Raw genomic sequence first — 20,966 nt, forward strand, 5'->3', positions numbered from 1 at the left:
AGCCCTACATTGGACTGGGGTCCAGTGTTACCCTCATCCTCCTGCTGTAAACTGTGGGTGCAATCTATTTTGCAGGCTCATGAAAGACTGGGAGAGAATGACCAGCTAGATTAGGAGTTGCACTATTTGTTGCTGCATGTTAGAGGACAAAAGAGGAAGATTTCCGCTCATTTGATGCATTTTTGGATTAATGTGGCCCTGTCTGTATTTGACATACTGTTCTTTCCTATCTTTGTATAGGCATGTATTGATAGGCCTGATGATGTGCTCAACACTTGGTATTAGAGTAAAGAAGCCACATGGTTATTACAGCCGGGCCCAGGCTTTCACTTGTAGTTCCATGTATAAAAATAGCTCTTCGCACTGGCTTACAAGAAAGACCCTGTCTTCTTCTGGTTGTAAGGAGCGGTCCTCCCATTCATCTCATTGTAACATGACCCCAAGATGACCCCATTTCACCCCAGCCAGTCATGTGCCATTTGTACTGCGATGGGACATGGTGCAGGTCATGCCACAGCCATCTTCCCTCCAGGACCATTGAGTGTTCATGTGCACCTCTGGAGTGTTGAAGTGTTTAAAAGAGCCGCCCCTGGTCAAACTCACAGTCGCTTTACTGTCGCTTTGTTTGCAGCCCTGACGAGGACTCCTGTCAGAAATTTGTGCCATTTATTGGGGTAAGAAATATTTCTTTGACCTATGCAACAGTGCCTGACAGAATTGTTGATTCCTTTTGTTTTTAGTTTCACACTGAAACCATTTTTATTTTTGCAGGTTGTGAAAGTTGGGATAGTGGAGCAAAGCCTCTCAACTTCAGGTAAGGAAGTATTTTGTCAGGTTAGTGTGTTCCAACATTTTACTGGTTATGTGCCGAGACACTTCACAAAATGCAGATGAATACTGATTGAGACCTGAAAAGAAGAAAATGACCCAGAAACCCCCAAACTGTTATTTATTCACTTCATTTACTTGATTATGGCTATGTGTGGTTTTACTTTGAAGGTTTGCGTATGACTACTTTACCTTTGATTTACAGTGGACTCAGATGATGCGATGGGGATCAACACAAGTATCTTGTCCTCCCCAACGCCCCCATCGGCTGGTCCGTATGGAAAGGAAATCGGAGGCACACCTCCACAGTCTCCGTCTGTGTCCACCGCCCTCTCTGGAGCTGGGTACATAACACACATTTATATATATTTTTTTCTCACTACAAGCTCTGCTGAACAAAGACAGAAGTTTCTATAGCGTTTCTGATTTTTTTTCCCTCCTTAGCTCTCCATGTTCGGGCAGTGAGGTGATGGGGCTCCAGGTGGATTACTGGACGTGGCAAGGCCCAGAGAAGAAGAAAGAGGGAGAGAAGAGGGACGTGGGGCTGAAGAACACCCTTAAGAGTAATTTCCGTTCGCTGCAAGTCAGCCGTCTGCCTTGTGGAGGGGAGCTCACCCCTCCGCCCAGCATGGCCATGACTGTAGTCACAAAGGAGAAGAACAAGAAAGGTACGCTTTTTCAAATTATTATTGACACATCCACATAGAAGTCAAAGTAAATGAAGACATTGCACCTAAAAACCAAACACATTAATATTATCATGAGTAGGCACAATATTTATATATGCACAATGATTGCATTTGGCTTTTTTTTACTTTTAACATAAATGTAACAAATAGTTTTGGTTCTAAAATTGTCTCTGCCTAAGACCAATAAGCTAGTTATATATATTTTTTTACACTGGAGTGCAGTAGTATAATCTACCTGATATGTAGATATATGCCCTACATCCACAAAGAGTGCTCCAGAATTACTGTATACCCTCTTAAAAATTGTGACAGGATAAGTAACAACGTAGTTTTGGGGCAAAACTTTCACTTAAGTTTTTTTTTTCTGCAATTACGGGAGAGAGAGATGTGACAGCAAACTTAATATGCAGAGGCTCCTGAGCACAGCGCAGTGTGGTGGAGTGAGAGAGAGACTGCCGGTTCGCGCGCTGTGAGTAAACAGCTGTTGGCGATCGGAGCAGAGGGGAAATTAGCAGTAAAGTTGTCTTGTGATAGTAAATGTACTTTGCAGGTTTCAGTTTGTCCATGACTTAACACTGTAGTAAGGTTCCCGTGCCTTTTTTCCAAAAATCTGAATAAAATTAAGCTGGTTAGCTTAAAGCTCGGCCCGGAGGCAAAACAAAGTCTCCTAGGAACCTACCGGCCTTATGAAGTGTGGTATGTGGGGGCTTCCCACATAGGGAGGAGCTTTGAGTTTGACTGCAAACAAGAGCTGACCCACCAATGAACAATATGCAGAATTTTTGCATACATATTTTTTTTTCAGCAATATTGTGGGATTAATTACATTTGTCAGTTTTCCGAGACAGATGATATGACTGTCATCACCAGGAATTCACCTATCCCAGCATACAGAACACACGCACACACACACAAAATAAACTAGGCTATACCACTGATGTAGAGGTGGTATATATATATATATATATATATATATATATATATAAACATTGTTGGACTCACAATGGACGGTTTATACATATATTCTGTCGTCTCACATGAAGCTTTGCGCTGTGGTTTTGTGTTTTTACATTGCCATACATGCCTCTTCTTTATTAAAACCTGGTGCCCACAATACCACAGCGCAAAGCTTCATGTGAGACCACAGAAGCCTTTAACGTCCTTCCACATATGCAATAGTACTTCCCAAGACCTGTAAGTTCACCTTCAACTACACACAAAAAAAGTGTGTGAATAAAAAGTGTTTTTTGCCTCTCCTCAGTGATTTTTCTCAGCAAGAAGCCCAAGGAGAAAGAGCTGGACTCTAAGAGCCAAGTGATTGATGGCATCAGCAGGTTGATCTGCACAGCCAAGCACCAGCACACCATGCTGAGAGGTGAGGCTGAGGCTATGCTGCCATCTGGTGTCGATGTCAGGCAAAACTTCAATGTTAAATTGCAACAGTGGTGTAAACGGAGAATTATCTGCTCTGTAACAGCTGTCAGTGCATACCCCCAAGCATCTGTTATGGATTTTTTTTGTGGTATTAATTTATTTGTGATCTCTTTTTGTCCTTTTTAGTCACTATTGATGGAGTAGAGTGGAATGATGTGAAGTTTTTCCAGCTCGCTGCCCAGTGGCCAACACATGTCAAGCACTTCCCGGTGGGAATCTTTGGTTACACTAAGCCCGTGTGACCGTGGCCACAGTCCACTCAGCCACCGCCAGACTCTGTGCTGCACTTGTCTCACCGAGAGGCTATAGAGAATTAGAGGAAAAGCCGACGGGCCCCCCGGCAGTAATAGTTTTCCTGTGGAAATCTTACTGACTCACAACCACGTGTTCAATACACAGATTTCATGTCGTCAGTTGGATGTTTTTGATGTTGTTGGGTGTTGTTGTTGTTTTTTACACACTACAAAAAGAACAAGTACTATTTTGTAAGATTTGTGCTACCGCCTCGGAGGTATTTTGAGGTTTTTGACAATTTGCCACATTTCGATAATGGCAGCTGTGTTTGCACTTTGTTTTTTGTTAACATTTTATTATTTCTGTGAAATCCTACATTTATTGTTACTCTATAGACAATGGAGGAGTGTGATGGTGATGTGCAGTGGCGTGCGTGAGATTGTTTGAGACCGTGTTTGTGTTTGTTGTTGAAAGTTGGAATATTGCTGTGAATCTAGATGGAATCCTTCTCTTCTAACTCAGTGCTCACTTTTCTTACTCCTCCCTTTACTTTCTCCAAAAGGTCAAATTTTTATAGGAAGGAACAGAACGTTCTCTTTTGCCTCGTTGCTTTTAAGCACACGGTGTACCTAAAGCAAATAATACAAAAAACTAGAGCAAGGTATTTTTGAAGGTAGCTATAATGAATGTAGCTATGGAGCCATCGCAGTTCATCAAATAAGTTCATCATTGAAAGTGCTGAAGGTTTTGTATCGGTGTTGGTGTACATTCAGACTGTACAGTAACGTCTACGCAGAAGCAGGGTAAAGAAGCACCACAAAACATATTTCAACTATCAACAGCTGAATGCCAAATTTAGTTGTGACTGTATGAACTGTCGTATTGTTTCAAGGTCCTGAATTGTTTTTCAGTTTCCCAGCCACCCCCGTGTTCGGCTTGATGTACTGGCTTACCTGAGAGGGCGTCTCACAGGCCTGCAGTAACTTTGTGGGTTTCTCCAGATGTGCAGTGATGTGCCAAAGTCGTTTTACAGCGTAACCACCAGAGCTCTTGGCTTGGCCAATCTTAATATTATGTTAAACTAAAAGTCGTACATTTAATGTATGTGTGGTTCCTGTGGAGATCAGTATTTAGATTACGGAGATTTTATGACAAATTTACCAGTTAGTGCTCCACATTTGGCCAAATATAATCCAAGTAAGCATTTACAAGGCGTGTGCACATCCTAACAAGCAATTACCGTTGTGTCCTTTAATAAAGTGTCATCGTGGCTGGACATGCAACCTAAAACATACGGATAGGTTGGTCAGTATTGTGTCGTGGGAAAATTCAAAATGAGTCGGACTTGAAACTTGCTTTGACAGTAGTGTCGAGCGCAATGCAAGTATTGACTTTTAAAATATGACAAAAAGTGTGATGAGTCTTGCCAGATGTCCAAGTCACTGCCTGTGTGTGTCTGTGTAGGTGTGCTATGTGTTCGATGGTACTCCCTGAATAGTGTTCCGTGAAACTTTTGCAATAGGAAACCTTTGGACAAAGGGCCTTCTGTATGAGATAGTTGTTGCTTTTTATAAAGTGAAGATTTACAAGCTTTGATTGGCTGGCTTTTTTTTAGTAAATGTATATAAATATATACAAGATGTATTATTGTGGATCGCATATCCCACCCCCTCCTACTAAATTGAAAGCACAAATAGCTTACCTTTATTTCTTGACAGAAATGCCAAATATATTTCCAGAACTCATAACTATAACTTGTACAATGCAAACACTATTAGGTATGTAATTTCTCATACATTTCCCTCACTTTGTAATGCACTTTCATGTGGTTTTATACATATTTTAGGTCAAATTGGGACACGCTTTGTTTTTTGAGGTGAAGTGTTATAAGAGGTGTTATAATTGAGATGTAAACCACTACCTATAGTCAGGAGAAGGCAGTTTGTTGTTTTTTTGTTTTCAAAAGTGACCCTTTTTTTTCATAGGGATGTTTCTGTTGATGGGTTCAAGCGCTCTATGAGGCTGTCTGTTACTTTGTTTTGCCACTTGATGTTAAAAAGCGTACTTTGCAGCTCCCACCGTACGTGTCTGCCTGTGACTATACAGTCAAGTTTTCTTGTCTCCTGCTCTTCGAAGGGTTCACTATCTTACTTTTAGTTGGGAGACCAACTGGCCCATACAGATGTGTAAACTCGGGCTGTGAAGTGTTAGCCAGGGCAGAGTTGTTTGAGGGAATTTGTCATGTGATTTCGCCTTTTAAATACTAAACGGGCATAATGACAAGTGTATTTCAATGTATTTGACCTCTTTTTTTTTGCCCTAAATCTAGAGGTAGCATGGGGGTGTTTTACAAGACTGGATCAATGAGCAGGCATGCTCACTTTGTTAACATAACTTAGCACAGCAAAAAATTAACTCTTTAACATCCGTGTTAGTTTTTCATTACTACAACATGCCATCTCATTGCTCCTGTTACTTGAAATGCCACCCAGTGTCTTTGCACAAACCCTATTTTAAATGACATGACAGTATTTTTAAATTTACCACTAAAAAAAATATGGATTACTCTGCATGTTTTACTATAGATGTAAATATGTTTTGGATTTTTATATTGTTTTGTTTCTTTCCATGCTCTCACAAGCAGTTGTGTTTAATAAAATTTTTAATCTTCTGTACAAACAACTTTACTTTATTCATACTTTCCCTCCAAGCAATCACTTTATTTTGTTGTGTTTATATTACAAGTGATTATAAGACAACAATCTCCAGTCCCGAACACGTCCAGTGTGTTACTGAGCTGTGACTGATGGCCGGTTAACGTAAACCTTCATCGGAGGCAGCGGTTTAATCTTGCGTCCTGCCCAGCCTCCCTTTCTCTGCCACAAGCCGCTCGAAGGGCGTTTGCCGAGCCAGCGGTTGCGACCAGCTTTTCCGATGATCTGTTTATTGTGGTCGATGTTGGACACGCGTCCCACCGTTACTATGCAGGTCTCCAATACCTGTGAGTGTAAAGTAACAACATTCAGTTCAGAGCAGAATAACACGCCACTTTTATCACAGCAGGTGGAATCTTTATCCAGATAAAACTCACCTGAACCTGCTGCTTCGAAGGAAGCTGGACGATTGCTGTTCCGTTGACTTTTCGGAGCAAAACACCGCTTGTGCCTGAAAACCAAATGAACCGCAACATTTAGTTAAGGACTTCATCAGCCGCCACATTTTATAGCAGCTATTAACTTCTGAAAGCCTGATGTAACATTTTATGAAATAAGCAATCATCAAACTGTGACAAGGATGCGCAGTAAGACTGCAGATCTTAATATTGCTGGACTGTGAAATTATGACTGACACGCTTCACTATTCTATATTATTTTAAAGACTAATTAACTGAATTACTGCCACATGGTTGTCTGTCTCTGTGAACCACTCATATGTATCCATGATAGTGGGCTTCAAATGTGGATGTAGCTGAAAAGACGCTACAAATTCTTAAAAGCGAATGCTTCACACACATGTTCATTTTATCGTTTTATTCTATAAGACATTTTTAAAATGTTGTCATGTTTAGTGTATGAATTCTTGAGTTATGGCCAAACACGTTTTGTGAGGTCACAGTGACTTTTAAATCCAGCCAGTGTAACACTGAGTCAAAATGGACATTTGTGCTAAATTTGAAGAAATTCCTTCATGGTGTTCTTGAGATATCACATTAACGAGCAGACGGACGCAAGGTCACAGCAACCTTGACCTTTGACCACCAAAATCTAATCAGTTCACTGTTGACTCCATGTGAACGTTTGTGCCAAATGTAAGGAAATTCCCTTGACGCATTATTGAGAAGCCGTGTTCACAAGAACACACGATAACATGCAGATAACAGATTACCTGCAGCACGAATGTACTGGGATCCTTTCCCTGGTTGAACCTCCAGGTTGTTCACCAGTGTTCCCACAGGAAGAGCTCCCAGTGGGTAGGCGTCACCCTCATTGGCTGAGACTGTTTAGAGGAACAAAAGGATACAGTATGGTTTTGTGTTAAATGCAGATTATTGTTAATTGTGAAGGTTTGGCATCTGACAGCTAGATTGGCTCTCCTACCTGCCATGCGTCCAATAACTCCAGATGTTTTAATGATGTCTCCGGACTGCATGTTCTCTGTGGCAATAATCCATCTCTTCCTGCAGCCCCCAGCTACCAGAGCGATGTCAGCAGACCTGTGTAACAAAGATTATGATGGTTATCATGACTTTTAATACACATGTTAATCAAAGTCCTGTGTGTTAAAAGCTGATCTCACCTGCACGGGTCGTATCGTACTTCAACAACCTTCTCTTCAAAGGGCTGGGCCTCTTTGTTTGGTTCGTAGCGCAGTCGCTGAAAGTCTATCCACCTGTACTTCTGCTTGTGGCCACCGCCGATGCCATGTGTCACTATCCTTCCTGTATGGCAGAGAGAGATGAGAAACTTGTTGCACTTGGCTCTAGTTGGAACAGGCCAGCTGTTAGAAAAGCAAACACATCACTAAAAGCAGTCAGCAGATCTACGCTCTGTCATATTTGAAACCAGGCCTTCAACTACTGATGCACAGTGTCACACATTTCAGTGGCATTTGAAATAAAATTTGGTCACTAAGAGAGGCGATTAACAATTTCAAGTAGTTCTTTTAATATGTGGAGTATTTTTTCAGACAACGTCTGACTTTAGAGATTTAACTGTTGTCTTAACGTTTTCTTACTCTTAGATTAGATGACTAGTTTGAACTTCTGTTTAAATTCAGGTAAAATAGTCATTGGAAACATCCCTCATTGACACTACGAAATGATGGTCTTATTCATATCCAACAACCAAAATATTTTCAGTTAGAGGTCCCTGATGCAAAGTCTTTAAAAAAAAATGGGGGTCCATGACATAATGTCAATCAATTTATGGGTCCTTGACACGAAAAAGATTGAGAACCACTGGACTAAACAAACCTTGACCTATAGTAACACTGACAGCCTACAGACCTGATTGTAAGCCTTCATTTTATTTGCGAAATCAGGAAAAAGGCTCTGTTTAACTGATTTTCTCTGTTAAGGCCACGTAAATCCAAGTGTATTTAAAATCGTCTGCACTTGTGCCATTTATGCCTTAAACTAGATACTGACACTTAAGGCCAAAAGACTGTTCTATAATCTGTGTGAGATTTGATCACTTTGAATCTATTGGTGAGCAAACCAGACCTACACATTACCAGCAAACCTCATCCTCCTCCAGTATTGCTTGTGAACACACAATAATGTATTGCATTCTTCTGCTGCTGACTCCAGCCTTCACCTGTGTAATCTCGGCCTCCTGTCTTTTTCATCCCTATGGGCCTGATGGTGTACTTCTCCCTCTGCTTCCAGTATGTCCTGTTCTGCTCCAGAGACGCTGTGGTGAGGAAGCCTCTGCACTGTCCGACTGCACTGGGCACCTGCACTCCCAGTTTGGTCTGAGCCACTGCCTGTAAACACAAAAAGTGAAGCAGATTGTTTGGCAGGAGTGATGTTGTGATGGTTCAGATGCAGTATGAGTGTCAGGCTGCGGGTGTTTACCTGTGAGGAGAGCAGGGCAGGCTGGGACAGAGTCATGGAGCGCAGGGCTCGAGTTAGACACGACACCGCCATCATGAACAGCTTCCTCCTGACAGAGCTGGAGAGCAGAGACAGTTTGACAGGTGATCTGTATTTACCACAAGTGACGAGCAGCATTAGCTCAACTATGACAATAAAATCCAGCTTATTACGTTTCACTCAACCTAAGAGAATCAAACGTTTAGAAGTCAACAATATAACTTTACCTCATCTGACTCAGGTGTGCCTGTATTTTAATTCTTATCTAACAATAATAGCAAAGTTAAATAAACGTGAGCTATCGCTAGCTTAGCCTAAATCTACCAAGAGAGGTTAATACGGCTCAAAAACACACCTCCCTTTTATTTTCTGTCTTAATAAACTAATCGGAGTTTGTAGTTTATCTCATGTCAACTTAGCGATATAACACAGAGCAATAATAACATTAAACCAACCTTTATATTTGAATTATTTCATCACAAGCTTCACGTCTGCGTCCTTCACAGTCCTGCACGCTGCGTCGCGCACTGATGACGTATACTCCGGGAGCTCCCTTATTTTAATATTTATTTACAACAGACTGTAAAGTTGACCATATATTATGATATGTTATCTTCCCTCAGTTTACAAGGTATTTATGACAAACTGCCCTAATACATACAGTAACATTGGCAAAATGAATAAGAAGGCACTTTATTCTCTGTAAGCTGTTTTTAGTTTCGCCACTAGGTGGCAGAATAACACTTTACACATAAGTGTCGCTGTGGACGCTGTACAGAAAATACAACTTATTTATCTTTAACAACTTTATCTCCAACTAAACATTTTTTCCTGGTCACATTGACAGTACTTGTTTAGAGTTTCACATTTTGCAGGTTGATGGACAATCAAACCTTTTTTAAAACTTATTACTTACTAAAAACTGTCAGTTTGTCACTTCATAAATAATGTTTAGAAGAATAGATACGGGTTTATAATATAAAAAAGTGTGTGGGGCTGTGAAAAACATAGTTGGTGGTGATGGTAAAGATAATATAATGAACTGAAACTGGTTCTATTTTGTAATAATTGTCTGAGCTCATGGTCACAAATAATTTAATTGGATTTATTTCCATAGTAAATCTTTTTGTTGTTGTTGATCTTTTGTCTTATATGAATAAATGTGTATCACCAACAACATTTTCATACTATCAGGCAAACTTAATAAGAGAAAATATATTTGATTGGATAAAGGAGAAAGGAAAATCTGTAATTTTATTTTCTCTCAGGAGGAATTAATTGTTTGTAGAAGAATTTAGAGCATAGACACTATGCAAAACTAGGCACATTACTTTCACTTGTTAGTGTTTACAAGTTAGCCACCAGATGTCACTATATGCTCTTTGTTACTGGAGTTTATGGGATACTGTTCTCGTGGGTGGAGTTTTGAACCAGCTGACTGGGCACAGGCGCACGGGCCTACAGTGTCACTCCAGGCTTTCACCTGAAAAATGTCACTCAAATCAATGCATACTGATTTGGAGGAGAAAATTACTACATACAAAAAAAGGACAAAACAACCACAAAGAGACACAAAACGACTACAGAAAGATAAAAACATCCACAAGGAGAACCAAAATGACCCCAAAGAGTCATAATAACACTGAAACACTGTGTTGTGCTCTTGTGTAGGAGCGTATCTGTACACGGGGGCCCACGGTCTCATTATTTGCTCATGATTATAGTGTAGTCGTAAGTCTTTGAAAATTAAAAGTAAACATTAAAGTTAAAGTCACCCTCTATAATGTCCAATGTAGCCTACCTTTTTGTTCAAGTAAATATAGCCTATGCCATATTGGAGAAAAGTTTGAATAAACGTTTGTGTTTGTAGACACAAACGCAGGCAGACCGATATATAGACAGACAGACAGACAGATAGATAGACAGATAGATAGATAGATAGAACTATTTACATGAATACATAAAAACATGGGGAGATCGACCAAAATATCATACAAAAATGTTTGGTTTATTACAAATGTCCAGTGTTTTCTCAGCTTTGCTTCAGTCATTGTTATGTTTGGTTGTAATGTTCTATTTCTGTTTCGATGTTTTGTATTTTGTGTTTCTTTTGAGTCCATTTACATTTATGAATGTAATTTCCCACAGTAAATTTATTAAATTCAGAATGAATTTTCAAGTCCATTTTTATCATACAAAAACATTTCGACTTTTTTTCTAATTGAATCGGTGTTTTAAAGAGATGTTCTATTTCCATCCAAAATAATTTAACACAAAGGCATTCATGAAATAAATGACAAATACTTTCGATGCCGTTATAACACATCATAGACTGTATACAAGTAAATAAATAAATAAATCTTTACAGTCTATAATACAGATAGAAAATCTGGCAAAGCGTCGAAAACAAAACATGACGTCACTATAATTAAGCTCAGCCGCAGGGGCTGCTGGGAGAATCTTGCTGTGTTGGAGACATTTTGGATTTAAAGGGGCTGAGCTAGCCGTCAGTCCTAGCTCTCGGTAAGTGATAGCTATAATTTCTCTTACTAATGTCAGAGTTGTGTGAACCCTGTGTGTGACCGTGTGTGTAAGCGGCGTCAGTTTTAGACACGGTGTGTAGAAATAATGCGCGCGACCGCCTGAACGCGCTGAACTCGCAACAACTGTAGGGAGTGGTGATGCTAGCTGGTTAGCTGGAGCTAGCTAGTGGCTAACCGGAGCGCTAACGTTATGTTAATCAGACTAAAAAAACAAGCTTCAGTGTTAGTTGAAATAATTATTTTTCATCCTGAAAATATCCACACACGCACAGAAAATGAAACAACAGGCAAATTCGGCTCTTATTGTTAACATAGGTGATGTAAATGGATGAAAATGCAACAGTCTCGTTGTCAAGTGCGAAAGTCCTGACAAAATTAAATTCCCAGTTTAACACCGAGCGGCGCTCAGTTGAAATGAATGACCATCTGATCTGTTGTTTTGAGTTTTGAAGTAACTTGCAGATGTTCAGAGGACTCTGTGTTTCCAGCACGTTAAGGTTGTGCAGAGTCATTAACATGCAGCTAGCAGGATATTAAATCAACGTCTGATATTGTGAGTCATCCCTGTTAACGTTACGTGCATGTGTAGAAAACAGTGTGATAAGCACAGGTGTCATGTTTTCTACATTATATTCCTGAGTTCGAGCAGATGCTGAACCTGGTATCTATTCCTGCATCAGTTGTAGATTCCAGGCAGACAGTGACAATCATTACTGGGGAAACAGCCCTCCAGCAGCTGGTTTCAGTGGTGTGATGAATGACTGTGGACAGTGTCAGTGGCACTTCCCTCCTGGTTGTCCCAGTCCCTGCCACACCCTCCTTGTTGGCTGGCTCTCCTTTGTGTCTGGTGGTGATGCAGACAGTGTTGTTGGATTGCTGTTTGTGCAGGAAATAGAGGAAGATAAGGTGATCTGGTGGTGTCAAACTTCATCAAGTGGTCAGGAAATATGTCTCTAGGGAGATGGCACAGAGATCTGCCACTGGCTTGTTGATGCACCCACTGCAGTCTGCCCTTTTCCATTTCCTATGTTAGTGTTTTACAATTATAATACCAACAAACACCACACCCGCTCTCAGGGGGTATGTTTCCATAGTGTGTGCTATGTTTTGTACTTGCTCATTAAGGATTTAAATACGATTGTATGACAACTGTCAAGCATAATTGTAAAATAGAGTTTTTCCTGCCCTAAGGTTTGTAACATTCTGTGGGAAATTACACAAATCCACACATAAACACAATTAAGAGTTATTCAGTTCATCCTGTCCTTGGAGATCAGTGTGCAAAACCACAATCAACTTGAATGACTGTGGTGCAGTGATGGTAGAGTGAGATCAGGAGAAACGAGGGTCTGGGCGATGGTTGTGTTTTCTAAAGGGAGATGTGATAATGTAAGGCCAGAGGCCTCTCTGGAGATGAGACCAATGAGGAGTGGAGCTGGGTGAGCAAACACGACAGAGAGATTGCCCAGGTTTTCTCAGCTCAGAGGGAAATAAACTAGTCAATACAGAGTCCACAATGTTGTTTCTGTAAACACAGAACTGTCTTTCATAACGCTGCACTCTTCTTTTGGGCATTTGTATTGGCTCCTGTGCTCTATGTGCTACAATTGTAGCAATATAATATGAACTTTGGTTCTCCAGCTAGGTGTAGTCATCTAACGTTCCCATAAAATTCAGTTCCTCCTGACCTGCTTCATCAAAACAATGTCAAGTTAAGACTTTCAGAAGGCTATTTAGTTGAGAGATTTGAGTATTATTAGTAAATGGGATTTTGATCATACTAGGTTTGGAGATCTTTTGCTACTAGAGGTAGAATTTAATAGAACGTGTGAAAGTTAAGTAATCGGAGAGCTATGCAGATCTGTCAAAATATATGCAAAATGTTACAAGCTTGTTGTGAGCTTTGTTTGAGGAAAAAAAACGATTTGGTATTGTTTGAGAAAAGTTTTTATGTTTTTTTCAAACAACAATTAATGGATTAATTGATAGACAATTTTAGGGATAGTGCTTACGATTTGCAACTCTGTTTGCTACACATGTGATTCTTTTGTATTGTTGGTACACAAATTGAAGAATCTAATCAGTGTAAGATAATAAGCATTGATTCGCTCTGCATTCCACCTCCAGCTGAAATGTGGGAATACATTAAAACATCTTTGGATTGATTTTACCCTAAAGCATATGGACCACAGGTGATCGATTGCCGTTATTGTCAAATTAATGATATAATCAGAAACTTAATAATTGTCAAATAAGATGTGAACATCACTGAAAAGGTTGTCTGTGTGCATGAATACATATTTCCTGAAGTATGTAGGATCATTGCACTCCCCTCTCATGTTGCCAGTGTTTGCTCTGTGTAAATCCGCGTTAGATTTTCACATATGCTGTATAAAACCATCAGACAGTAAATTTCGACCTTGCAGTGTGTTGTGTGCCTTAAGCCTTGGAGGCATGTGAGACTCCTCTCTGTAAAATAGTGTCATTGAGTTCATCTCATTGTGTCTCATTAGTCGTATTCCTTTGTGTCTGATGAGTAGAGGAGCCGATCAGGATGGCTCCCTCCCCCATCCGACCTGCTCCTCCACACTCCTCTGCTCTCCTCCCGCTGTGGGCGGGGCCGTCTCTAGATGTGTGCGCCCTGAGCTGATGTTGGTTGCTCTGACGGAGCAGTGGGAAGGTCATCATCATCCCGCAAGCAGCTCTCGTCCTCCTCTCCCCACCATCACCACTCTCATTCCTGTCCTGTCTCATTTCCATTCGCCTCTGCTACACACCGAAGGTTTCCTTTTTCTAAGGAGGATCACTTTGGATTAGCACAGCAGTTTTAGGATGCACTTTGCCAGCGTGTAGCGCTATTGCTGCAGGAGGAGTCATTATTTCATCAGCTTTTCACCGTGCCAAAGTATGAGGCTCTGATCTGCCACTGAAACCGAGGTTAGTTTTCTGGTCCAGCAAGCTGTAGCAGCTGAATGATAGATGGCTCCAGCCTTCAGCAGGCATTTAGTGGGTTTTGTTATGGATATAATTTGCCCCTTCTACATATATTATCAGTGTCCCATCGTTGCTCCTCATGAAAAAGAGCCACAACCCCTTTTCTTACATGAAGTTGTTTCACTGTGGTCCTGTGTATGATATACAAACATGCTACTGTGATGGTTTTAGATATCAACCTGATTATAATGCTGCATTTCAAAGAATAATCCATCTACTGCAAAGCACCAGTGATAGGCAGGAACATCTGTTAATGCAGCATGTCTTATCTATGTGTATTTATTAAAATGGTAGGTCAGGTGGCTCTGAGCTGGGGGATTTGCTGAAAATGGTTTCCTCATGTGCCTGTGTTTACCTTTTGCATGTTTGCAAGGAAACATTTCTCCTTAATAGCTACTACTGAACGTTGAGTAATACTTGATCCTGATCATGAGGGCATTTGGATAAAAGCCTTCATCAAATGTGGTGCTGTAGTGTTGTGTGTAACATGTGTGCTACATGGTGAGTGCATTTTTTTTTTTTGCATTGCCCCAAAAGCACTGTAACACATTTCAGCAGTATGAGAAGTCATATTCTGGGCCTCACATATCAGAGCTGGTCCATAGTCGTCAGTGTGTTGTATTTCATAAAAAGCATTTTTTTTTTGTCATTTGTTTTATGTGCACATGATTTGCAGGAAACAGCAAAAACTAAATGTTAAAGATTAGGCCAATTCAAGGGCGGTCTTTGTCAAGAAAAACACCTGGCCTGTTGGACTTTATCTCGCCTCTTTAAAGACTTGGAAAATATTAACTTCAGCTGTCTGAGGAAAGCAAAAGTCCTTGATACAGGTGTTTGTGTGTTTTATCAAGGCAAAGCTACTTGTTTCTCCCCTGTCTGACATGAAAGTACTTCTTCTCTTTGTTAGCTGCTGTGTACACTAAGCTGCGCAGGCCTTTCATCCACATAGGCGTTTAACTGCTGAGACTCAGAGTAACTGTTGAGGGTAATAAGCTGTCTGATCTGTGAATATGCTTGATGTTTCAAAGTGATCATTTCTTGTCTTGTTCAGAGCGGGAAAGAGTTTTGGCACCAGGAAGAAATGTACTGTAGGCCTCATCTGTCTGACATCTCGTCATGCAAAGTTAGGGTTTTATAATCTCATTGACTTTACTTAGAGCCCAATGCTCATATAGCATGTGACTCTAAATGCTCAGAATTTCATACATGACAGTCATCTCTTTAGCCATGCAAATGAGAGTGCAGCTGGATTTGTTTGTGGCATTTGAATAGACCTTTATGTAAAGTAGCGAGTCCTGTGCTGTGGTCTATTTTTGTTCTTACACATGAATATTTGAGGATATATGCTTGTTTGACCTTGATGAGTGGCCTCAATTATGTTTTCCAAAATGTTGAAAGATTTTAAAGGAGCAGTACGTTAGATTTAGGGGGATTTCATGGCGTCTAGTGTTGACATTTGCAGGTTGCAACCAGCTGAAACTTTGAATTTCTTCAGTGGTTATTGAACATGAGGATTTTACTGACAGCCAAATTAACCAAAGAGGTCTATTCCTCTCCAAAACAAAAAGACCAGGTCATTAAATACGGCAAAAACACTGGATAAAGCAGTTTCACACTAGCAATGCAGTGTTTTTCCAACGCTCAGTGGCCGACATGAAAACGCAGATGGCCCTATCTAGAGCCAGCGTTTGGTTTGTCCTTTCTGGTTCTACTATACAAACATGAGGTGGAACATGGTGATCTCCATGGACAAGGACTTCCTTTGCAGATATAAATGGCTCATTCTAAGGTAATGAAAACACACCAGTTCTTATTTTCAAGTAACCATACTTATTATATAATATTTCATTTTTACCAGTATATCCTCCTAAATCCTACACACAGGACATTTAATGCAGCAAATACAAGGATACACGTTTTCTAGATTTCATGCAGGTATATGTTTGGGGATCTTGGAGTGGCTATAGAAAGAGTGCATTTGAATATTACTTTGTTATGTACATTGGGATGAAAGATCCTAATGGGTTTTGTCACTCTGCTCTTTGACTGTCTCCCTTAATTTGCCTTTACTGCTCTTCTGTTTCTCCCTGTAAAATGGAAGTAAAGAGATGATTGTACATGAAATGCACTAAAATACTAAATTGCAAATGAGAGATGCTCAATGTCACCTCTGGCTACCATATCTAATATGCTCAAAATGAATTAGTCAGTACTGCTACAGTGTTTTAACAGCTTTAACTACCTGCTTTGCATCAGGCTTACTCCACCCTTCACTTTTTCCCTCAACATGCAGAAATTAAGGAATTTTTCAGAAAAGGTTTCTTAAAGGATAAGAGCAGAAGTCAACCGATGCCTTTTCCTTTGAACATTGTGCATTTTTTTGAATTCTTCAACGGATTTAAGTAAGAAGGGTTATGAACCCAAAGACAGTAAAGCTTTTAATTGAAGCAAAGGAAAACAATATTTCAGTTTAAGAAGGTTCGTGTGACAGCGGATGTGTCTTCTCTGTATTCTCCTATACACTCCATATTGTCGGGTTACATGACACTTTTTATTATCGATCACTGCTGCTCTTCTGCCCATCCACAGGCTGCAGCTGGTGGTACACAGGCTCCACTGTCATCCTGATTAAAGCTCATTTCCACAGGCTGACTGACATCTAGTCGGTCATTAGCTGACTTCAGTAGCTGCCCCTGTGCGCTTGTCTAGTGTCATTCATGAAATATATTAGCATCATAAATAACACCCTGACCAGAGCCCAGCTGTGAATACATGATGTGGCATGCATCACAGGAGGGACGTAATTACTGGATACTAGCAACAGACCCAGTTGGACGTGTTGTCTGTGTTCCTGCCAGTGCAAGTGTCCGCTGTAAAGTTGAGCCAAGGTCCACTGAAAATACACTTATGTAAGAAGAGGTCTTCGGACAGCGAGGCTAACAAATTAAGGTGGGCAGCCATAAGAGCTGCAGCGATTCATTGGAATGTTGGTTCCATAAAACAACACATTTGATGACGTCACTATGGGCGCTCACGGGATGGGCTTTTTTCTTTTTACGAATTTCTGACATTTTGTAGACAAACAATGAGTCAATCAAGCAAAGAAATCAACAAAATAATCAAATAAAATGAAAGTAATTGTTAGTTGCAGCCCTAGCAGCTGTTAATGATCATGATGTGATGTCTCAAGTAATTAAATTCTTAACCCTTTGAAACTCAGAGTGAAATCATTTCTGAGCTGATTTCAGACACCTTTCACAAGTAAAAACTTTTGGAAATTGCAAATTGGTGTTAGTTCTTTTAAAAACATGAAAAAAGACAAATTTCCTTTTTTAAACTAATATTCTTGAATTTTTTTTTCTAATTTTGGGGTCATTTCTTCTTTCACAGCTAATTGCCTTCTTCCCATGGTTTTCAAAGACACCAAGCCAATTTTGCTCAGGTGTCAAAGGGTTAAACCAGCTTGTAATCGTAGGTTTTGCAGCTACATTCACTCGAGGTAGCAACCAAAGGGGATAGCAGTCACTTTCTTTTCTTTTGTCACATTGCTAAGCAAATAGCTTTTTATTGCAGTTGTTTAGGCCTTTTTTGTTGGTATTTTTATTTTCTAAATGCTCTGCTTTAATAGCTGAAATGCAAGTAGCAAAGCGGGAGTGGCTCACTAATGGTGTAGTATATTTTTCTTTTGGCAGATGGCTCTCAGCTGGTGTTTATCACTGCAAGGCAAGCCCCCTCATCCTTAACCTCACATCCCCACTGCTGCTAAAATATACAACGCAATAGCTCAGTATTGCCTGGACCTCAGTTGGAAGGGCAGGGCCGCTTTTTTGCACTGACATTTGCACGATGTAGCCAACAGTGACGTGGCTCAGTGAGTCATAGGTTATCTTCAGAGTGTTTGGGGGAAAATGGCACATGTTCCATGCACTCACCAAAAGGTTGACATTTCTTCAGAACACATTATTGACATTGAGGTTTTTTTCTGTGACTTGACCAGCCTCTAAGCTGTATTACAGAGGTTTTTTTGTCATGTCATCTTCTCCTTGACTCTTCATGCAGCCAGCAAAGCCTCTGTTTGGATAAAGTGCTGGCACCAGAAGGCACCCACACTGCAGCATCTGTGTGCCCTCTGTTACACTGCAAGCTGCAGCCCTACTCTCAGCCGGAGCTTATTATAGGTGCCAAATCCCAACAGTCTGTCCGCCAGAATAATATGTCCCCGTGGCCCTCGGCTATGCATAAAGCAGGCATTATACGCATGTCTTTACTCTGTATGTGCCCATTCATTCAACCCCTGCAGCTGAGTAATTCACAAGACTTGGGTGGAACATAGTTCATGTGTTTCATTAAACAACCCCTCTTGCATATCTTATATAACTGCATACATTCTGAATTTGTCTAATTAAACAACTCACAGAAATGCTGACCTATCTCCCTCATGTGATTTGGATACTTCAGCTCCCCTGTCGTGATAAAACATGGCTTAATTTTCACTTTTTATGGCTGACAAGTTGCTAGTAGATGATGCCACAAAGGCATCAATAGTGCAACACATAAATGACTTGTCAGCATCAAGGACGAGGCACTACACGGTCAGACATTGATATCTGTAAAGAGAGAAGGGAGAGAGAAATCTGTCATGTCACCCAGCAGAGAATGCCTCAGATGGTTTATAGTGTGAAGATCATCCGAAATTGAAGCTACTCTCTGACTGGATTGCACCAACAAGGATAAACTTTTTAACCTGGTTTAAAACATGGTTTAATTTTAAATTGTGCTGTACCAAACTTGAAAACAAGCTTAACATTTAGAAAGATTAAATTTAAACCCCTCTTAAGTTTTTACGTTAAACCTTGATTAAATTTAATTCTGTGGCACCAAAACTTTAAACTGTGATAAACAGTCTCTCCAAGCAGCTCTTTTTCACTGCCATTGTCCATTTTCTTTCATCTTCTATGATTTGGCAATATTGTTTCATTGATTGGGCCAACAAGTTTTTCTCAAAGGAGGAAAAATTTGAGCCTCTGCCGAGAACTCAAGAGTACCGTTAAGCATAGCTAGCGTCTTTTTAGCTAGCGAAAAACAATGTAACTTTATTTTGTTGTCGAAAAGCAGACATTTAAACAGCCACGCCCCCCTCCCTGTATTTATTTATTTGTTTAATGTTTTATTTTCAGTATGGAGCTTGTATGTATTAAATCAACTCACTTTAAATTCTGTTTAAATAAATAAACTTGGCTTTATGAAACCAAGATTAATTTGTAATGGTGCAACAGAGCTCTGCTTAATTTTAAATCAGAATTTACTCATTTTAAACCTAGTTTTACTAAACTCTGATAAGAGATGGTCTTATATTAAATTAAGTCTCGTTGGTGCAGCCTAGCGGAAGTGTAGAAGAGGAAAGTAACAAAAGACATGTTGTGACAGTTGCAGCTCAGCCAAACCCTCGGGTTCTGCTTGTGAATTTCAGTTTTAAACAAGCACAGCTGCATCTTTGGCAGACTGTTGTGAAAATATGCTTTAATGCGGCAGCTGCTGCTGTTTAAATTTTCCCACAGTCTCCAGCAGGTTGTAACAGCCGGTTCCCGTTTTCCTCAATCTGCGCAGGTTTCCCTGAGCTACATGCAGGGAGTGCAGAATTATTAGGCAAATGAGTATTTTGACCACATCATCCTCTTTATGCATGTTGTCTTACTCCAAGCTGTATAGGCTCGAAAGCCCACTACCAATTAAGCATATCAGGTGATGTGCATCTAATGACATCAACACCCTATATCAGGTGTGCATAATTATTAGGCAACTTCCTTTCCTTTGGCAAAATGGGTCAGAAGAGGGACTTGACAGGCTCCGAAAAGTCAAAAATAGTGAGATATCTTGCAGAGGGATGCAGCACTCTTAAAATTGCCAAGCTTCTGAAGCGTGATCATCGAACAATCAAGCGTTTCATTCAAAATAGTCAACAGGGTCGCAAGAAGCGTGTGGAAAAACCAAGGCGCAAAATAACTGCCCATGAACTGAGAAAAGTCAAGCGTGCAGCTGCCAAGATGCCACTTGCCACCAGTTTTGCCATATTTCAGAGCTGCAACATCACTGGAGTGCCCAAAAGCACAAGGTGTGCAATACTCAGAGACATGGCCAAGGTAAGAAAGGCTGAAAAACGACCACCACTGAACAAGACACACAAGCTGAAACGTCAAGACTGGGCCAAGAAACATCTCAACACTGATTTTTCTAAGGTTTTATGGACCGATGAAATGAGAGTGAGTCTTGATGGGCCAGATGGATGGGCCCGTGACTGGATCGGTAAAGGGCAGAGAGCTCCAGTCCGACTCAGACGCCAGCAAGGTGGAGGTGGGGTACTGGTATGGGCTGGTATCATCAAAGATGAGCTTGTGGGGCCTTTTCGGGTTGAGGATGGAGTCAAACTCAACTCCCAGTCCTACTGCCAGTTTCTGGAAGACACCTTCTTCAAGCAGTGGTACAGGAAGAAGTCCGCATCCTTTAAGAAAAACATGATTTTCATGCAGGACAATGCTCCATCACACACATCCAAGTACTCCACAGCGTGGCTGGCAAGAAAGGGTCTAAAAGAAGAAAAACTAATGACATGGCCTCCTTGTTCACCTGATCTGAACCCCATAGAGAACCTGT

General features: G+C 40.5%; 3 protein-coding genes across 11 annotated transcripts in view; 2 read left to right on the forward strand and 1 right to left on the reverse strand.

Moving 5' to 3' along the window:
- The window catches only part of zmp:0000000755 (phosphofurin acidic cluster sorting protein 2), a 62,370-nt gene extending 57,516 nt beyond the window's left edge, over window positions 1-4,854 (forward strand). For both annotated transcript variants that reach the window (XM_042501586.1, XM_042501587.1), the window contains 6 exons: window positions 632-674; window positions 772-814; window positions 1,034-1,172; window positions 1,273-1,496; window positions 2,779-2,892; window positions 3,078-4,854. In XM_042501586.1, coding sequence (XP_042357520.1) covers window positions 632-674; window positions 772-814; window positions 1,034-1,172; window positions 1,273-1,496; window positions 2,779-2,892; window positions 3,078-3,193 — 679 coding nt within the window. In that variant the 3' untranslated portion in view covers window positions 3,194-4,854. The remainder of the gene's footprint in view (window positions 1-631; window positions 675-771; window positions 815-1,033; window positions 1,173-1,272; window positions 1,497-2,778; window positions 2,893-3,077) is intronic.
- Window positions 4,855-5,829: 975 nt separating this feature from the next.
- Window positions 5,830-9,303, reverse strand: mrpl2 (mitochondrial ribosomal protein L2). The gene is made up of 8 exons (XM_042501589.1): window positions 9,234-9,303; window positions 8,761-8,857; window positions 8,501-8,669; window positions 7,482-7,623; window positions 7,283-7,398; window positions 7,071-7,181; window positions 6,277-6,350; window positions 5,830-6,184 (listed from the first exon to the last, which is right to left on the reverse strand). The coding sequence occupies exons 2-8, from the start codon at window positions 8,833-8,835 to the stop codon at window positions 5,975-5,977; spliced, it is 897 nt and encodes a 298-aa protein (XP_042357523.1). The 5' UTR covers window positions 8,836-8,857; window positions 9,234-9,303; the 3' UTR covers window positions 5,830-5,974.
- Window positions 9,304-11,232: 1,929 nt separating this feature from the next.
- Window positions 11,233-20,966, forward strand: part of klc1b (kinesin light chain 1b) — a 31,186-nt gene continuing 21,452 nt past the window's right edge. For 2 of the 8 annotated variants that reach the window (XM_042502165.1, XM_042502172.1), the window contains exon 1: window positions 13,898-14,258. The gene's annotated coding sequence lies outside the window, so the exon portion shown is untranslated. Of the gene's footprint in view, window positions 11,302-13,891; window positions 14,259-20,966 lie in introns of those variants that run through there. The other 6 variants (XM_042502169.1, XM_042502173.1, XM_042502166.1 and 3 more) reach the window with 5 other exon arrangements.

This window comes from Plectropomus leopardus, chromosome 15 (assembly GCF_008729295.1).
Source record: "Plectropomus leopardus isolate mb chromosome 15, YSFRI_Pleo_2.0, whole genome shotgun sequence".
Lineage (NCBI taxonomy): Eukaryota > Metazoa > Chordata > Actinopteri > Perciformes > Serranidae > Plectropomus > Plectropomus leopardus.

Excerpts from the sequence above, each read along its gene's own strand:
- mrpl2 (XM_042501589.1), bottom strand. The coding sequence starts at position 8,835 with ATGATGGCGGTGTCGTGTCTAACTCGAGCCCTGCGCTCCATGACTCTG. Across the intron at positions 8,670-8,760 it reads CTGCCCTGCTCTCCTCACAG|GCAGTGGCTCAGACCAAACT; the intron begins GTAAACACCCGC and ends TTGTGTTTACAG. Across the intron at positions 7,399-7,481 it reads GTACGATACGACCCGTGCAG|GTCTGCTGACATCGCTCTGG; the intron begins GTGAGATCAGCT and ends TTTGTTACACAG.